This window comes from Mastigoproctus giganteus, chromosome 4, assembly GCF_048544385.1.
Source record: "Mastigoproctus giganteus isolate SK-2022 chromosome 4, ASM4854438v1, whole genome shotgun sequence".
In the NCBI taxonomy this organism is placed as follows: domain Eukaryota; kingdom Metazoa; phylum Arthropoda; class Arachnida; order Uropygi; family Thelyphonidae; genus Mastigoproctus; species Mastigoproctus giganteus.
The window spans coordinates 93,489,567-93,508,299 of record NC_143578.1 but is presented as its reverse complement, the minus strand read 5'-3'; the positions used below and the strand labels follow the sequence as shown (position 1 = coordinate 93,508,299).

The 18,733-nt window shown below is 37.3% G+C and overlaps 1 protein-coding gene across 3 annotated transcripts in view; it reads left to right on the top strand.

The window, feature by feature from the left end:
• Positions 1-13,714, top strand: part of LOC150086918 (uncharacterized) — a 30,098-nt gene extending 16,384 nt beyond the window's left edge. For 2 of the 3 annotated variants that reach the window (XM_090371678.1, XM_090371677.1), the window contains exons 2-3: positions 942-1,071; positions 11,676-11,936. In XM_090371678.1, the coding sequence (XP_090227804.1) occupies positions 942-1,071; positions 11,676-11,864 (319 nt within the window). In that variant the 3' untranslated portion in view covers positions 11,865-11,936. Of the gene's footprint in view, positions 1-941; positions 1,072-11,675; positions 11,937-13,615 lie in introns of those variants that run through there. The other variant, XM_090371679.1, reaches the window with a different exon arrangement.
• The last annotated feature ends 5,019 nt before the right edge of the window (positions 13,715-18,733 follow it).

Sequence of the window (18,733 nt, the reverse complement as noted above, 5' to 3'; positions counted from 1 at the left end):
TATATTTCTACATAAATAGATTAAGTTTGATTTTAATTAGTTAGTAACTACCATATTGAAAGCTACTAAATTATTGGGTTATCAAAAAGTTTGTGCAGATTTTTAGGATAAATTAAAATTAATTAAAACATATATTAAAGAAATGAACAAAAACACTTTGTACACTGTGATCGTTTGGCCATGTGTAGAAGCTCATAATGGACATAACCAGTTGTATTTCACCAGAAACACAGTAAAATCTTCTGTTGATGATGTGGGAGCTTCAGTGTGTGTGTGTGTGTGGCACAGGTTTACAGGATGATCACCAATGATGCAGTTGTTTGGTGTTGCTGTAAACAAGCAATTACTAGCAAGTAAAATTGGTTTGTTGTTGACTGTGAATTTACATGGAACTAAGTTTATATATCTTACTCAGTTGTTCCATATGAATAGCTTCATCATCCACATTGAATCTTTTTGCAAGCAACTGGGGTATTTAGCTTGGATCTGATTCATTGGGAGACCAGTTCATTGTCATCACTGGTGGTCAGTCGACCCTCACATGCTATATCATCAGTTGACTCATCTGCTGAATTCAATTTTTTGAATTATTTTTGGGCTGTGTATCTTCTTCTCCAAATGTTGTGCATACCTTATGAGCTGATTGTTGTGTAGAATTCATGCCCAGTTTATACATGTAATGTAAAAATGTTTGAATAACTATAATCGGAAAGCCATTTATTTGTCACTTTTCACTATTTTACTGGACTGTGTTTCACACTTTCTAGGCATTAACTGATTCAGTCACTTATACTTTCAGAGTGCACTGACAGATAATTGCTTTCTGGTTTCCACATAATTTTTGTCAAACCTGATAAAATCTAAACTTATGTTATCTAGATTCTACAGTAAGGTGTAGAATATTTTTTTTACTAATGAACTGTGCCCTCCTCTTTTTGCAGGAAAAGACTTGTACTCACCATCTATGATTATATCCTGTTTCTGACTCAGTTAGCTCAGAAGAAGAAGTGGAACATATGTAAAATGGTGGAAAAACTTTCCAAGTGTGGTCATCCACGAGTCACAGCAATAGTAAGTATAATTCCTTGTATATGTTTTTATTTTGTAAAAAAAAAAAATTGAATGACAAATTGCAAAGGTAGACGCTGCCTGTTTGGATGATCATTCTCGTAAGTCGTGTTTAGTAATGAAGTTTGGATTCTATCTATCTCTCTCTCACACAGCCAAGACTAACCGTGCAAGAGCTTTCTCACCCACCTCGAAAATAAAGTCTAATATATAAATACCTTTATTAAATAATTATTATTAGTGAGTAAATCATTAAAGAAAATTAATTTGGAAAACAAGAATAATAAAGAAAAAACAAAATTCATTAACTATGCTCATATCTTACACTCAAAATGGCAATATGCATGCAGTTACTAAGACTAGATGCCCTTGGCCTTAGCTTTCTTGCAACTTATTTAAGTAACCAATCATTTATAGAGCTGGTCCTTAGTGCATGTAAATTGTAACTATTCCAAACCACAAAAATAATAACAATATAATTATTACAATCAATTCTGGGTTGTCAATATCAGAAATTTTATTTTCATCTATTACAACATTGTGAATTCCAAATTTACTCCCACTATAACCATTTTAGAAGCAAACTGATATTGAAGCAGCGGCACTCATTGCTGCCTCTGTTTATAATACTTGTTGAAGTTTTAACCTTTATAGCTCCCTGCCAAATTAACAGGTTAAAATTGCATGGCTCAGTTGTACGCTGATCCTGGACCTTAAGCTGAGAAATAATGCTGTTGCAAGTATAAGAATATATGGAAAAAGTCTTGTCTATCAGCTCTAGATTTATGTCTGGAAAAGATTATGGCATGGAATTTTCATCTGGCCCATGCATGTCGGAAGGAGTATCTCTAGCAAAGAATAGGAGTCCACTTGAATAGGAGGGGTGCAAGGATTTTTGCAAAAGTGGTTGCATCAGTTTTAAAGTGTTCAGGGAACCTGTTAATTTGGCGGGAAGCTATAAAGGTTAAAACTTCAACAAGTATTATAAACAGAGGCAGCAATGAGTGCTGCTGCTTCAATATCAGTTTGCTTCTAAAATGGTTATAGTGGGAGTAAATTTGGAATTCACAATGTTGTAATAGATGAAAATAAAATTTCTGATATTGACAACCCAGAATTGATTGTAATAATTATATTGTTATTATTTTTGTGGTTTGGAATAGTTACAATTTACTAAGGACCAGCTTTGTAAATGATTGGTTACTTACAATAAGTTGCAAGAAAGCTAAGGCCAAGGGCATCTAGTCTTAATAACTGTATGCATATTGCCATTTTGAGTGTAAGATATGAGCATAGTTAATGAATTTTTTGTTTTTTTCTTTATTATTCATGTTTTCCAAATTAATTTTCTTTAAATGATTGACTCACTAATAATAATTATTTAATAAAGGTATTTATATATTAGACTTTATTTTCGAGGTGGGTGGTTACTAAACACGACTTATAAAAAAATTAAATAACATAAAACATTAAATTCCCATTTATATACAACTAAATAAAAAATTTCATAAACCTCTTGTGAATTTAGGCCTTCTATTTCTTGTAGGGATAGTTACATAAAAACACCTATTCAATGTTATCATCAATAATAGATGGTAGCTTTATCAACAATTATTAGTATCGATATTGGCAAATTATGCACAAACATAAGCTTATATAGCATATCTGAAGGCAAACTTCTACAAGGATATCATCATTCCCTTCTACTTCTAACTCTCTTCCCCCCCCCCCAAGGTAATATAAAAATTTTTTTGGCTGGTGCAGCAAAAACCTCATGCTTCCTTGCATCATATGGCTAATAATAATAATAATGGGCCAATCCCCGTCAGGAGAGGAATCTTTCAGGGAGATGCCCTGAGCACATTGTGGTTCTGTCTAGCACTTAACCCGCTATCCACCATGCCCAACAGTAGCAAGTACGGATATAACCTCAAAGAAGGAAGGAAGAACCTGTACACCCTCACTCACCTGGTGTACATGGATGACATCAAGCTCTACACGGGAACCGAGAAGTACCTCCAGCAACTCCTCCAGATCACAGAATAATTTAGCAATGATATTAGGATGGAATTTGGTCTAGACAAATGCAAGACCCACAGATTGCACCAAGCAAAATTAGTCAACTGAAACTACCAGCTGCAGACTGGTAAAGAGATTGAAGCCATGGCAGAGGGAGAGACCTACAAATACTTGGGGATGATGCAGGCTCAGCAGTTACAGCACAAGGAAATTAAGGCCTGCCTGACCGAAAAATACCATTCAGAGACACAGAAACTTGCTGAAAGCAAAGCTGAACGGAGGGAACACAATTAGACCCATAAACTGCAGTTCCAGTGCTAACACTCTTTCGGGGTCATAGATTGGACTAACACTGAGCAGGAGGATATCATGAGAAAGACAAGGACAATAATGACCAAGAGCTGCCAACACCACCTGCAATCTGCTGTGGAGAGACTGACAATTGCCCAGGAAGGAGGAGGAAGGGGCCTGAGAGACCTCATTGAGCAACAGAAGACAGCGATAGTTAACCTGAAGGATTACTTCCAGAAACACACAGCAGCACTCCACCAGGCCATAAGAAAGATAGACAAGCGGTATATCCCCACTCAACCTAACCGAGGAGTCCCCCCCCGCAACCAGGAGGTACAAACAAAACTAGAAAGATGGGAAGAGAAGACACTACAATTCTCCATCAAGATCACATAGATAAAATTGCTTCCAATGCATGGCTCATGAACGGGATGTCTTCCCTGAGACTGAAGGATTCATGCTTGCCATCCAAGACCAGGTAATCAACACCAGGAACTATAGAAAATACATCGCCAAGGAGCCTGGAGTGTTCAATGACACATGTTGACGATGCCCCCTGGCCTCAGAAACGATCCAACACATCATCGCGGGGTGCAAGGTGATCACCCAGACTGAGTATACTCATAGACACAACCAGGTAGCCAGGATAATACATCAGAAGCTACCATCAGGAAATACCAGTTGACCGAAGAAAGTGTACCATACTACAAGTACGAACACCAGGTAGTACTAGAGACCCCAACCTACAGGACCGCACCATAATAATGGATAGGACAGTCCAGCACAACTGACCGGACTTAACCCTTGTAGACAAGAAGGAAAAGGCTACCTGATTGACATAGTGGTACCCAACACTGGCAACATGCAGAAAATCCATGGAGAAAAAATCAGGGAGTACATGAACCTAAGACAAGAGATCAAAGATTGTTGATCATTATTGTTGCATATGCAACAATAATGATCATTGTGTCAACCACTGGTATGGTGCCAAAGACAGCCTACATAACAGCCTAGCAGCAATAGGTCTCAGCAAACACCTACAAGGAACTCCAGAAAGTCGCAATCCTAAACACTTGTAGGATAGTTAGAGTTCCTTGACCAACAGTAACACCAGACATAACAACAACCACCCTGTGTACTTGGTAGCAATACCCATCACAAGGTGGATCCTCCAATCAGGGAGAAATAATATAATAATATCTATCTTGCAACCATCTTTCTTCAATTTTGAATTTATGCCCCTCATGTGTAGTTTGTGCAAGAGGAATAATGACATCAGTATTGAGCCTGCTCAATCCATTCAAAGCCTTAAACACCTCAATCAGATTATCTCATAGTTACCCAGTCTCCAGACACTGTGCAGAACTGAGGCCTTTCTTGATAAGAGCACCTTTTGGTGCTCTTACTAGAGTGTCATCAGCAATCTTGTGCTCTTCTCTGCATCTCTACACCTGTTCCAAAAGATCCACATCCCTTTCTAAAATTAGGCCTGCAGACCTGTATGTAGTACTCAAGATTTGACCTAACTAGTGCCTTCTACACTGGGCTAATCATCTTTTTATCCCTGCTACCAAATTTGCCATATATTATTGACCCCATTAGCTGTCCTGGCAGCCTGTCTGCTCAGAGAACTTCATATCAGACTAAACAATTACTCCTGATCTTTTTCATTTTCCACTAAGTACTTGTGGCACCACACAGTAAGTTATTCCGGGATTGCTGGTACTCATATGCAGTATCTTTCATTTGTTAATGCATTAAACTTCAGCTGCCTAATGTTAATGCATTAAACTTAAGCCTATCTGCCTAATTTTTTTAGATCTTGTTGCAGTAGCTTACCCTCATGCTTGTCATTAACCACTCTGCCTTTGTATCATCTGTGAACCTAGATATTAAGCCTAATATACCTTCAATAATATCATTAATAAATATAGAAAACAACAGCATTGAACCCTAGTGAATTATGCTAATAACATTAGTCCATGATGAGCAGCACAGACAGACAGCAGTCTTTTATGTGCAACAGTAGTGAAAGCTTTCCTGATATTCAAATTATTTTTTACATCCAGTTCCTGCATCGTAGTATCCAATCAAATTGGTCAGATAGTATCACACCTTAACAAATCCATGCTGACTGCAGTATAAATGCACCCCAGTCCAGATGGTCCTGCATTACTTCTTTAACCAGTGATTCAGTTATTTTTCCTTGAAGAGAAGTTCTGCAATTACTCATGTCATCCTTTCATCCCTGTTTGTGAGTTTGGGGATACATTTACATATCTCCACAGGGTTCTCCCCTAAATCCAGAGATGTTCTCAAAATTATGGTTCCGGGTTTGCTTACCTTCTTTGCTGTCTCTGTTAATATAACTGAATAGGTCCCATCCACCCCAGGTGCCTTTTTTATGTTTAGCTTTAACAATTTCCCTTCCACTTTCATCTCAAATATCACAAAATAATTTCACTCTGTGTTAGAAGTTGATAAATTTCTGTCATATTTCTCATTTGTGAATGTAGATATAAAATACTTATTCAGTTTTTCAGCAACCTGAGCAGGATCATCAACAGTTAAACCATCGATAGTTGGCCAATTTGATTCATCCCCATCCTTTTAGTGTTTAGAAGGAAGAGGACTGAATTATCCTAAATACTGGACCTAACCCTCCAGTATTAGGGCTGGTCAGTCTCTTTGTAATGGTATTTACCATATTTGGCATATGTTACTTTAATAATCTGTTTACCTATATCACATGATAATAAAAAAATATTTAAATGTTAATAATGATTTTTATAAGGTTTTAAAATATGAAAAAAAAACAACAACCATGTCTTTTCAGTAATTGTCTATAATAATTAAATAAATACTCTGTTTTAAATCTGGCACAACCACATAATATCAAAACAGTTCACAAGATGGAAGTTATAGAAGTAGTGTGTACTTCTGTAACATTGCATTTGACCAATCAGCCACAACAGCTTATAGATTGTTCTTTAATAATTGAAAATAGGGAAACAGCAATGGTGGTGACCAATGTGCAGACCTTTACCTCTACCATTATGAAGTTAACCCAGACAAGAGTGTTACAACTAGAATGTTAAAAATTAGGCTGCCTAATATTTTTTTATTTTGTGAAACTGAGCCATTTCAATTTGATGCAATACTTATTCTCTGAATAGCACTGACAAATTGGTTCTCCAAATTCATTATATTGAAGTTAAATAATATTTCATGTTAGCACTTCTGAAAATTCTATTGGCAGCTTTAAAGTGCTAGCTGACAAACATAAAGGCAGGCGCCTTTATGTTTGTCAGCCAGCACTTTAAACTGCCATAAGTACATATGCACTTCAAACTATAAAAGCTCTTTCTTTGGAATAGAATTCCCCTCTGCATATTTTCTGAAAATTACAATCTACAAAGTTTCAGCATCAGAAATTATCTTCCGTCTTAACAACTTTCAGTTCACACACTCTGCTAGAGTACTGTAGGCTCCAATATCAGAACAATTTTCATGTTCTGATCACCTTTAAAAGAAACCCTGAAATATGCAATTTTAACTGCCTCTCACTGATCCTGTGACAGGAATTTTAGAAAATACTGGATTAAGAAGATTAATGTGTGACAAACCTTAAATAATTTTTGTTGAATTATAGTATCATTCTAAAAGATTTTTCTTGGCTAAATGCCTAAGAGTATGAAGTAGTTTAATTATGTATGGGTAATGCACATGCTTCATTTGGCGTGACTGAAGGTTTCCTTGTAACGAAAGCCTTTAGGGATTATACCGTGAGAATTGCGTCGGTGGGCAAACTGGAGGTGCTGCCTGTTGCGGGCCATTGATATGAAAGTTTTCTTAACAGGCAGAACTTCCGGTTTGCCCACCGATGCAAGTCTTGCGGTATAATCCCTAAAGGCTTTCATTACAAGGAACCCTTCAGTCATGGCCAAATGAAACGTGCCTATCTCAATTTCGGCCTGAAGAACCTTGCAGATTCGGATTGGCTATTTGCACCAAGAACTATGATGAGCCACCATCAATAAGTCCAGACATATCTAGGAACTCACAGAGGTTTAGTTTCTTACTTAACCTTCTCTAATGTCATTCATACTCTGTTTGCAAGTCATCCATGAGACTGAATTATACCGCTTGCGCCAACAAAATAAATTCGATGGCTTATTCTGAGATTCTCACACTGCGAACAACACTCACAGAAACCCTCCTGAGAGTAACTCTCATTTCATCTTAAACTTAAGCAGTAAACACTTATCTAGTGAGCAAATCAAACTTCCAACTTTTGAAATGAAGTTTGCCATCCTACCATGAAAACCTCCCATCATGGAGCTCGCCATGAGTGTAGAGGCATCTCTGACCCGTCTTCTTGAAGAAACCGTGAACATGATTTGCTTTAAGACCACTTCCATCCTACAATGTGCCTGCCCCATTGGCTCTAACCTAAACTGGCATCAGCCCGCATCTCTTAGTTCACTTAGAAGAGATGATATCATAGTCATTCTGCCCGTTGACAAAGGACATTGCACCATAGTTATGAATCGATCTGAATAGGGCCTTCTCCCTTCTTCTTGATCCTGACGTTTATGAACCAGTGCATGACCGGAGTCCTATCAAAGTCTTGGAGTGGTTGGAATCTAGGGTCAATAAGTTGGTTAATGGCTAGTTCAAATCTAAAAAGATCTCGAAAACCACACGGCAGCTGCACGTGACAGGCTGTCAGCTTCCCCAATTTTACGGGCTCCTAATAAGGTACACAAGCCAGGCATCCCTCTAAGGCCCATGGTCTCTTGCTGCAACTTGCCGACATACGAGCTATCAAAGTATATCGCCCCACTGTTTTTTTTAGTCTGTTTTTTTTGGTTGATGCTGCATAAGCTTACTTTCTTGCATTGTATGCCTCTACGATTGTTTGACACCCCTTGTAGGAAATATCTGCACCATTTCCAACAGTGAGGAATTCTTGCACCTTGTGAAAGACATCATCTCTGAAGACCAGATCATGACCTCCTTTGACGTCATCTCCTTGTTTACATCAGTTCTGGTGCAACAACATTTTGAGTAGCTATACCACCTTACCTAACAGAACCTCACTATCAATGGAGGATGTTTGTGCTGTGCTTGTCCAGCAGCGTGGTCATGTTTGGCAACTCCCTCGTTAAGCAAATTCATGGCACAGCCATGGGTGCACCAGTCAGCTCTGTCATAGCAAACATTGTGATGGAAGAACTGGAGGACTGCATATTTTTAAGCCTACCAGTCCCCGTCACCCTCTGGTGTCAGTACGTAGACAATGTCTTCGCAAATTATCCAGTTTAATCCTTTATCCAGTTTACAAATGAATTGGAATCAAACAACACCCTCTCCTTTCTGGTGCAACGTGCAGGCTCACATTTGAAAACTTCTGCCTACCGAAAACCCATATGCACTGGCTAGTTTACTAACTACAGGTCAGTGCATGCCCCATGCCACTTACTCAATACCGCACATGCACTATTCACCTGTGCCTGGACCCATTTCAGCTCCATGGATGACAGACATAGTGAAGTTTTGAAAATAAAGGCTGACCTTACAAATTGTGGCTATCCTGCTTATGCCCTAGAAAAATGCACATTGCAGGCTCGTGAGCTTACCACACACCCTAGGGCTTCCTCCCTGTAGAGACGATCTCTACCGCCTACAACGCATATTATCCAGGCGTTTCAGAATGCCTTTCTAAGATCCTACGTGGGTACCCGATAAAGTGCTTGCAGCTTCCTGGTTGAAAATTACGATCTCTTGTTTGGAGGGTAAAAACACCCATCCCCTCCTTTTTATGACGTGGCTCGATATACTGCATCACGTGCCATGATTGTGGCAGCTTCTATGTGAGGGAAACTGCCAGGAGATTCCATGACTGCCTCTCAGAATGTGAGAGGGCCACCCGGACTGCTGACTCTGAGTACTCTGCTGTTGAAGAACACTATTGGTCCATGTGGTATGACCTAAACCCACAGCGTGATACTGAAGTCATGGACCCCTCACATTGCTACCACCAGTGGTTGTGGCTCAAGTCACTTCATATATCCAGTTGCCATAGTGTCCTCAATCACCACAGAGGTGTGTGCATGCATCCCAATCATGGAGGCAGTTGTCTTACAATGTGACAAGTGTTGGCATACACCTCATGCACGCACCCTACATTCAGAAATACAATTACCTGGTTCTACCCAATGAATGCTCCTAGCATTATGTGCACCAACCTTGTGCACGCTTTTTGTTTGTCTGGCTTATTTTATTTTACTGTATTTTGCCTGTATTACCCCATTTTTAGTTTTCAATAAACCTTTGTCACAGTTTTCCAGGTGGACAATACATTTACTTTATTAGTATAAGGAACCCGAAACAAGAGGGTTCCTTATACTAATAAAGTATAAGGTATAATAAAGTATACCTCTTCAACTGTACATCATTTCCACTACCAAGGTAGTTTTAATGCATCATTTTGATTATATCTCATATTGTGAATGCCTTCACGAGTTGCCATGGTATTGCACACTTGAATAAGTAACGCTTCACTTATGGAGAACACTAGGGCGGTAGCGGAGGGTATATGCAGTATTCCCTCTGGATTTTTTTTAGGTGAATAGTGTATACCTTCTAGTTTTTGAAAGACTTAAAAAAACAAATATTATTAAAATATTTACTGAAAATTAAAAAAACTTATTAGAATTTGATTCTTAGGCAATACCTATAGTTTTATTATTTTTAATGTATATGTCATATATACAAGTAAGTAAATATAGTGTGTGTGTGTGCATGCAGACACAGGTATATGCCGTATACCCTCTGGAATTCGATTAATAAGCACAGTATGCTCTCTGCTTTTCGTAACATTCAGAGAGTATATCTTCTGCTAATTTTCGACTACAGCACTGGAGAAGACTATTGTTGTTTATTCTCGGCGGAGACCATCACCCAGATGGCATTGTTTCAAAGCTTATTGGCTTCTCATTTGTGGGTGGGCAGGTACCCTGTTGTTGAATAGTGACAACCCAGTTATGGGTTGTCACTATTCCAGCACAGTTGTGAAGGTATTCACAACTGTGTTGCAATATGTTGTCATCTGTGTTGTGAAGGTATTCACAATGTGAGATATAATTAAAATGATGCATTAAAAAAACTACCTTGGTAGTAAAAATGATATGTGTGTGCATTACCTGTGCATAATTAAACTCCTTCATAACCTTAGGCATTTAGCCAAGAAATATCTTTTAGATAGAACCATGCACACCATCAGGCATCTCTCATATTGTGGAGTTATACTTCATAACTGGGTTGTCACTGTTGCAACAACAGGGTATCTGCCCACCCATCGATGAGAAGTCAATAAGCTTCAAAATTGTGCCGTCTGGGTGGTGGTATCTACCGAGAATAAGTAACAATAGTCTTCTCCATAGGTGAAGCGTTACGTATTCAAGGTAGTGCGATGCCATGGAAACTAATTGTGAAGGTATACATAGTATGAGATATAATTAAAACAATGCATTAAAATTACCTTGGTAGTAGAAATGATGTGTGTGCATTACCTATGCATAATTAAACTCCTTTATAGTATCATTGTTAATATTGTTGGACGAAACTTGCTAATTGTACAGAACTAAAAATAGCTTTATTCAGAGGTTCAAATATTGAAATAGGCAATTCCAATGTTGTTTGAACACTGCATTATGAGAAGTCACACAGTGCCTGACTGTAGGTTATACTTTGACTATATTTGAATAGTTTTTAATAAATAAAATAAAATATAGTTTAAAGCCATCTGTAGAAGCTTTATGCCTGGCTTGCTTGCTGGAGAGTTTTAGCACATCAACCAGTTTAGTACATCATTTCGTATGACCTGTTATGTTTGTAGAAGTGCATGTTTATGGGCTGATTTGCATGTTGTGCTGGCTGAAAAAACCCAGAATAAATAATGGTGGGGGGAACTTACTGCCTTCACTACATTATTTTTCATAATTAGGAGAAAGCTATTTTTTTTGACAATTTATAATGAAAAATCCTAATTACATCCTAATCATAACTAAATAAATGAAACTACATGAAGTACCCAAAACTTTGTTTACCAAAAATGAGGACATTGCTTAAGCATTGCCAAAAACAAAGACTTGCCTTTTTATAAATAGCAGTAGTTTCCTTACTTCACATTGGTCACACATTGTATGTTGAAAGCCAGTGCATGTACCATATTTTGAAGTTTACTTGTACCTCAGCTTGGCTGATGATGAATTTGCAAATTCTGTTTTTAGAAATCCAATAATGAAAAGATCCAGCCAGCAGCTTGCTACAAACCAGAACGATTACTTACAGAAAATAATAGCAAACGACAGGAATGGCTATATTTAGGACAAAACAGCCACCACATAAGAGCTACTCTGCGTGAGAACTTTGAAGGCAAGCAGGTACTTAAGAGAAAGAGCACAGTCAAAGCAGCCTAAACAGTCAGATTTACCTGCCACATGTGTCATAGTGCTGTAGCATTTTTGACTACTCTGAATTTAAAAGCATTAAGCTACGCCAAAATACTGTTATGTTCTTTCACTGTTTGAAATAAATATAATTTTCTTTGTAAGTACTTTGTCCTTAGTTCCTTTCAAATTAAAATAAGTGAGCATATATCAGTGATAGTTGTTTATAAAGTGACAATATTTCAGGTAATATGAGATATCTATAATAAGTTTTCTCTGTTCAGAAGTATTTTGGACTAATGGTTAGATTGTATCTAAATTTGCTGTCTGCATTTTTCAAAGAATGCATGGGGAACAAAACAGCAGTAAGTCTTCCAACAATACCACCAGGGACAGGGACAGGGAGGCTAAAAAATTCAAATAGGATTTGAAGACAGATTTTACCATAATAAAGTGGTTAAATCGAATGTAGTAAATGTCTTGTTTGAATTAAAAGGCTGTGCTACATGTAAAATTATTTCATACAGATTGAAACACTGAAGGAGTATTCAGATTTTTCAAGACTGAGTGTAAAATAACTGTGCAAAGCTAGTTAATTAGTATTCAAAGGAATTATTTATTATTCTACTTCATAATAAATAAATAAATTAAAAATAATAGGATATTCAGTATCATAATGGAACAAGAACACTAGGTATATATATATTTATGTATATGGTGATGTAGAGGCAAACTCTAATCCTAGCAGAACTATTTATGCATATATAAAAAGTAGTTAGAGTATGAAGCATAGAATATTATCATCAACTAAAATCTTCAAGGATTGGTTTTTAAATTGCTTTTGCGTCAAAACAAAAAGATATTGCCTGAAGAAGAACATAAACATTCAAAATCTTGTGCATTCTTGACAGTGTACTCAGTCATCTTGCATATTTGTCTGATCTGCACCCAACTGTGAAAGTTACCGTTCTCACAGTGAATACAAGTTCATTAATTCGGCCGATGGACCAAGGTGTTATAGCTTCATTTAAACTTTATTACGTAAGAACTTTTTTTTACAATTGGTTGAAGCTACTGATGGAGTAGGCAGTCTTTCAATTCAAGATTATTGGCTGAATTATAACATTCATGATGCTGTAAAAAATATTGAACTTGCATGGGGGTGAAGTTAAGAACTCAACAATGAATGCAGTGTGGAAAAAGCTGTGGCTACTAAGCTGCACTAAAGAAGCCACAGTCGAAATGCCGGTGGTAGTTGAGATTGTGAGAATTGGCAAGATGTTAGAGAAAGGGATTTGAAGAACTGGAACCAGCAGATATCACAGAAGGCCTTGAATCTCATAGAGAACAGTTATCAGTGGACACTATTTTTTTCACAATGTGAAGAAGATGCACACAAAAATTTCACTGCGAAGAGACTAGCTGAGTTTTTAAGACTTGCAAATCAGCTTAATCAAGAAGCTCTGGATATGGATCCTAATTTGGAAAAGAGTTTAAACTTTCACAGAACTTTATCATTAGCTTTAGTTCCTTATGAAGAAATTTATAGAGAAAAACAGCATGCTCCTAAGCAAAAAATTTTTTTCAAAAAAGTACCAGATACTGTTGCAGGTTTATCACAGAAAATCAGTGACAAAGAAGCAATGAATTTAGATTAAAAATCTAGAGGTAAGTAAGATTAATTTTATGGGCATGTTTCTAATTTTTTTCTTACCAAATGAAGATAATTATTTTTCAATTTACTTTTTTTTTTGCACTTTTTTTTTTTTTTGTGTGTACAGGTTTACCCTCATTATGTCATATAAACTATGTTTCGCATTGTGCGGATTTGGATTGCGCGGTGTTTTCCCGGAACTTAATAACCAACTCACAAATCAGGGGATACTGTTATTGTCAATAGAAAATTAGCTTGTATTTGAAATGTAAATATTTCCAACTAAACATTTTTAAAAGAACTATTTTGTCTCTATTCTGGTAATTTTTCCTCCACAAACTTTTTTTACAAGACAGTATTCAATATAAAAAAATTGTAAATGGAGACAAGTTATTGCATTGTCTTGATATAAAAACCACATCACACCGGAAAGTTCTCAATGTTTCTCATGAATGGTGCTAACTCTGAACATATAATAACCAAAATTTAACATTTTCATCTTTAAATTTTTGAATAAAAATTACTTTTATTCAAAAGTAATTTTTCAAAGGCACAAATATTTCCAAAATTCTGTTTATTGCTGGTAGCAAGGATCACCATCAGCCTCTTCGCAGTTCTGTTAAACTAACTGTATATATGTGAAAATATTTATAGATTTTTACAACTAAAGCTTCCAGTTCTATTCAGAGAGTACCACAATTTGTTTCTACTTAGTTTGATTCAGTATGCATGATAATTTATTTATTCCATGTTTATTGTTTGGGCAAGATTCTACATTTGTGAATAATTCTATTATTAAGTAACGCGGAAGCCATAAATTTAGGAAGTTGGTATTAATTAATCTATTAATAAAAAATTTACTGTTGAAATAAAAATATTTTTAACCAGGACATATACTAAACTTTCCGGGACAAGTTTCCAGAACTGTCCCAGCTAAAGTAGGACATATGGTCACGCTAGTTATGAGGGACTTGTAGCTCCCTGCTTGCACATCTAGCAGACTTCCTTGGACTCCTCTCATAATTTTGTAACACAGTTACATCAGAAATAGATTGGTGGCCTTGTTGAAGATGTAACATGCACCCAGTTGCAACAAAACATGCATATCAGGATACAATAGTCTTGCACTCAGGTGATTATTTTCTATATTCTCAATGAATGTCGCCATATAGTGGTTGCAGACTGACCTTCACATACATGATGCTTGCTCACTGCCACTAAAATTAACCATCTTTACTTTTCAGAGCCATCAGCAGGAAATGCTGTAAACTGAAAATAATCAATATGAAAATTTTATGCCTCACTAAACTGAATACATCTTTTTTCTTATCTTTGTTCATTTCATAGTGATAATTTTTTTACAATAGGGACCTAACTTAGAATCATCCTGTATGTATATTTTATTTTATTATATTAATTTTTGGCTGGTGCAGCAAAAGGTTGGGTTTTTGCACGAGACTTCTTGAAGAGGAGTCTGCACTACAACTTGATTGCTGTCCTTCAAGTTTGTATGTTATCTGTCTCAGGTTAGATACACTGTCCATCCATTAATATCCTGACACCCCTCCACTGATAGTTGGTCATGTCTTACACAAGCACTACACAGTACTGACCCAAGCACATAGCGGTCACCCAGGGTGGCAAATTTTGGGGGCGTTATATGACTGTTCGATTCGTTGTCTGAAAATTAACACATGAACTGGTGTGTCCTGTCAGAGTATGCCAGGCACGGTGCTTCTCAGAAATATCAGAAACGTGGCTTATCTTACGAGGTTTAGTATTCCTTCCAGAAAGCCTACCGTATAAGGTAGTGTTGCCGTTAGAACTGTTTCTCGCTCCAGTCATCTGCAATTATGTTTCAGTGAAGTTTGCGCAGCCTGCGTAGTCAGGAAGAAGATATATTAAGAGAAATGTTATTGATTTCAGTTGATTAAAGCATTAATTAATGAAAAGATTAATTAATGATTCAATTGTGTTGTATTAAAATTTCATGTTCATTTAAATTATGAGGTCGATAGTTTTAATAAGTATATCGAAATGTGTATTGTATTCTCTTCTTGGAAATAATTAGATTGTGTGTATTGGAGTATGTTATTATAATATTACTGATATTTTTATAATCACATTCTGATCAGTAAATAAATAAAGATGAGGTAGAATATGCATTGAAAGTAGTATATTGTTCAATTACAGTTCATTATGTTATTGCAGTTTTAAAGCTTAAAAATAAATTCAATTAAAATTCCCTGTGCATTTCATTACCCATGAAGGGGAAGGGGTGCATAAAAGACTGACCTTCAACTACTAGACACACGATGCTTGCTGACTGCTAGTAAAATTCAGCTTTCTTTTCAGAGCCATCAGCAGAAAATGCTATAAACTGAAACAGTCAACATGAAAACTTTATGCCTCATTAAACCAAATGCATCTTGTTTCTTATCTTTGTTTATTTCATAGTGATAATTTTTTACAATAGGGACCTTTGGCTGGCAAGTTATCACCATTTTCTCTTTTGGGCCGGCATTGGCACCACAGGTCAGACACATATAAATATGCTCATAAGCCTTCAGGGAGACAATAGTACAATTGTAAATTCACAATGGAGTTGAGACCAGTGCAGAATGATAATGGAGTGATAATAGGGTGCCAAATAAGCATGTGACATTTCAGAGGCACTGAAGATCTCTAGTGATCGGTGAAGTGATCTGCAAATGGAAGAAGATTGCTGCAACCTTCATGAAATTAACCAAAAAGCTCTGCAGCTGATGGAATGTGACAGGAGAGTTCTGCAGAGAATTGCCCACTCAGGTGGCCTTGCATCACACACAGGCCCTCATTGAAATAATTGGGACACATTGCTACCAGTACAGAGTATGAGATACTGCATTATATGGGTTACAATGGTTGTGCAGCTGTCTGCAAGCTACTAATCAATCTCACCTAATGCTAGACACTGTCTAGTTTGGCTGAAGGTCTGCCATACTTAGACCATAGATCAATGGAAAGCTGTGCTTTGGAGTTACAAGTCACAGTACATCTGCCTGATGGTCATGCCTGGGTGTGGTGGATGCCCAGTAAAAGCTACCTGTGAGACTGTGTTGTCCTGATAATGAAGGCAGAGGCAGCATGATGGTTTGGGATTGTTTTGACCATTGTTTGGCCTGGGACCTTGGGTTGTTTTGGACCATTAGTAGTTTTTGTAAATTTCCTCATGTCCTGGACTATAATGGACAATAACGTACAATTATTGTACATTGTGGTAGCATGCTAGAGAAGACCCATACCTGTACCAGCAGGACTGTGCTCCATGTCATACAGCTCATGTTGTTGATGGATTGGTTTGAGAGCATAAGCATCAAAATGCTTATGCTCTCATCAGGGCCAATTCAGAGCCCTGATGTCAATTGTATAGAGAACCTCTTGGATGAATTGGCTCATCAGGTACATGTGAGGAGACCATCCAAAAACTGAACTGAACTAGTTTGAAGGTTGAATGGCAAAAAATATTGGAGGAAATTTACAAAAACTAGTGAAGAGTGTTCCACAGAGACTAGAAGCGGTCTTAAAAGCTAAAGGTCTCAGTGCACATTATTAGTTTTCCTGTAAATAAAGGTTATTTGTAGATATGCAGACACTTGCATATCTACAAATAACCTATGTTATTTGTATGGATGCAGTCTCTTGCCTTGATTAATGCTTTTGGGGGGGGGGGCATGAGCCTGGATCTAGATCAGTTTTGTTGGTCTCACAGTCATATCAAGGTGGCACACGAGGGATGTTTGGTCTGAACTGATTTGATGAGACTCCAAATTCTTTCCTTAAGAGTTTTTGGATGTTGATGCCCTAACTATGAGACAAAGACTCTTGTCCTGGGTTGGAACAATATGGTTATTAATGGAATAAAATCTGTATGTTTGGTTGGTTGTATACAGGTTATTAAATTACAGTGCATCAGTTCAGCTGGCTGTAGGTGGAAAACCATTAATGGTAGAAAGTTAATGGTTAAATGTGAATGTTAAATGTCATGAAGCAGCTGAATTACTGGCTGACAATGCCTGGAGGAGCCATATTCTGCATTAAAAGAGTTGCCTCTCTTCTGAAGTGCAGGAATCACAGTAAGCTCAGGGGTGCAGTGATACATGGGTTAAACCTCCTCTAAGAAAAAGTAGTTCAGTTGCAAGATTCACAGTAAATCCACACCCAACAGTAACATTTGGATAATGGAGAGGCTCTTTGTCCATAATCCTTGCACGATTATTCATATTATTCATATGGTTATTCATATTGCCTCTTAACTGGATATGAGCCTCATTGGTCCACAGGCTGTAAATTGGATATGTGCCATCACCCTCTAGCCTTGCCAGAAACCAAAGTACAAAGACTTTACACCAATTTGTTGTACCCATGTGGATCTTGTATGGGTGACAATCATAGATTGAATAACTTTATGGATGGTTAACATGGCATAATAGGCCCTGAGTGCCAAGCGATTTTTCTTGAGTAATCTTTCTAAGTGATTATTTCATTAATTTCTGGTGCCTTTCTAATCCTCAGTTCATTGTAAGTGGTTCAGTACTTAACAGATTTTGAGTAAGAACCCAGAAAGGAAAATCACCTTTCTTTTCTTAACATATTTATTTTTTTCACTAACAAACGAACTTCTACAGCTGCTGGGCCACACGGAGGCACTGCTCCTGCCTCCATGTGGTGGGGCCGGTAACCTGGGGCAAAAGTTATCCTACAGGGTAAAAAGGAGCAACCATGGATTTAAATGAAACATCCAATGATGACTTGAACAAACCTAAAAGGCTTTGAAGGCACAGTGCCACAACTTGCCAAACTTTCTGGTAATACACTCCCTATCCACCCAGCCTGTAAGTTATCACCATTTCTAATTCAAAGATATTTGGAATCCATTGTTTGGTTTTCCGAAAATGGTGAAATGACTACAATCCAGAGACCTCCTGATCGAAACAGCTACCTCAAACATTCTGAATGGCTGCTAAAAACAACAACATTTGTTGGGCTGCCAATATCCGTTACTCCCCATAATACCTTAAATTCATCAAATTCCATTATCACAGAGTGGGACCTACTTACAGTCTCTCTGAGGAAGAATTAGCAAAAGAACTTAGCAGTGAAAAAGTAATGTGACAAATGAATAATGACCATTCCTACTAGATCCATCATTTTGACATTTAGCACTCCAGAATTGCCATCCACAATAAAGGCTGGCTATTTAAAT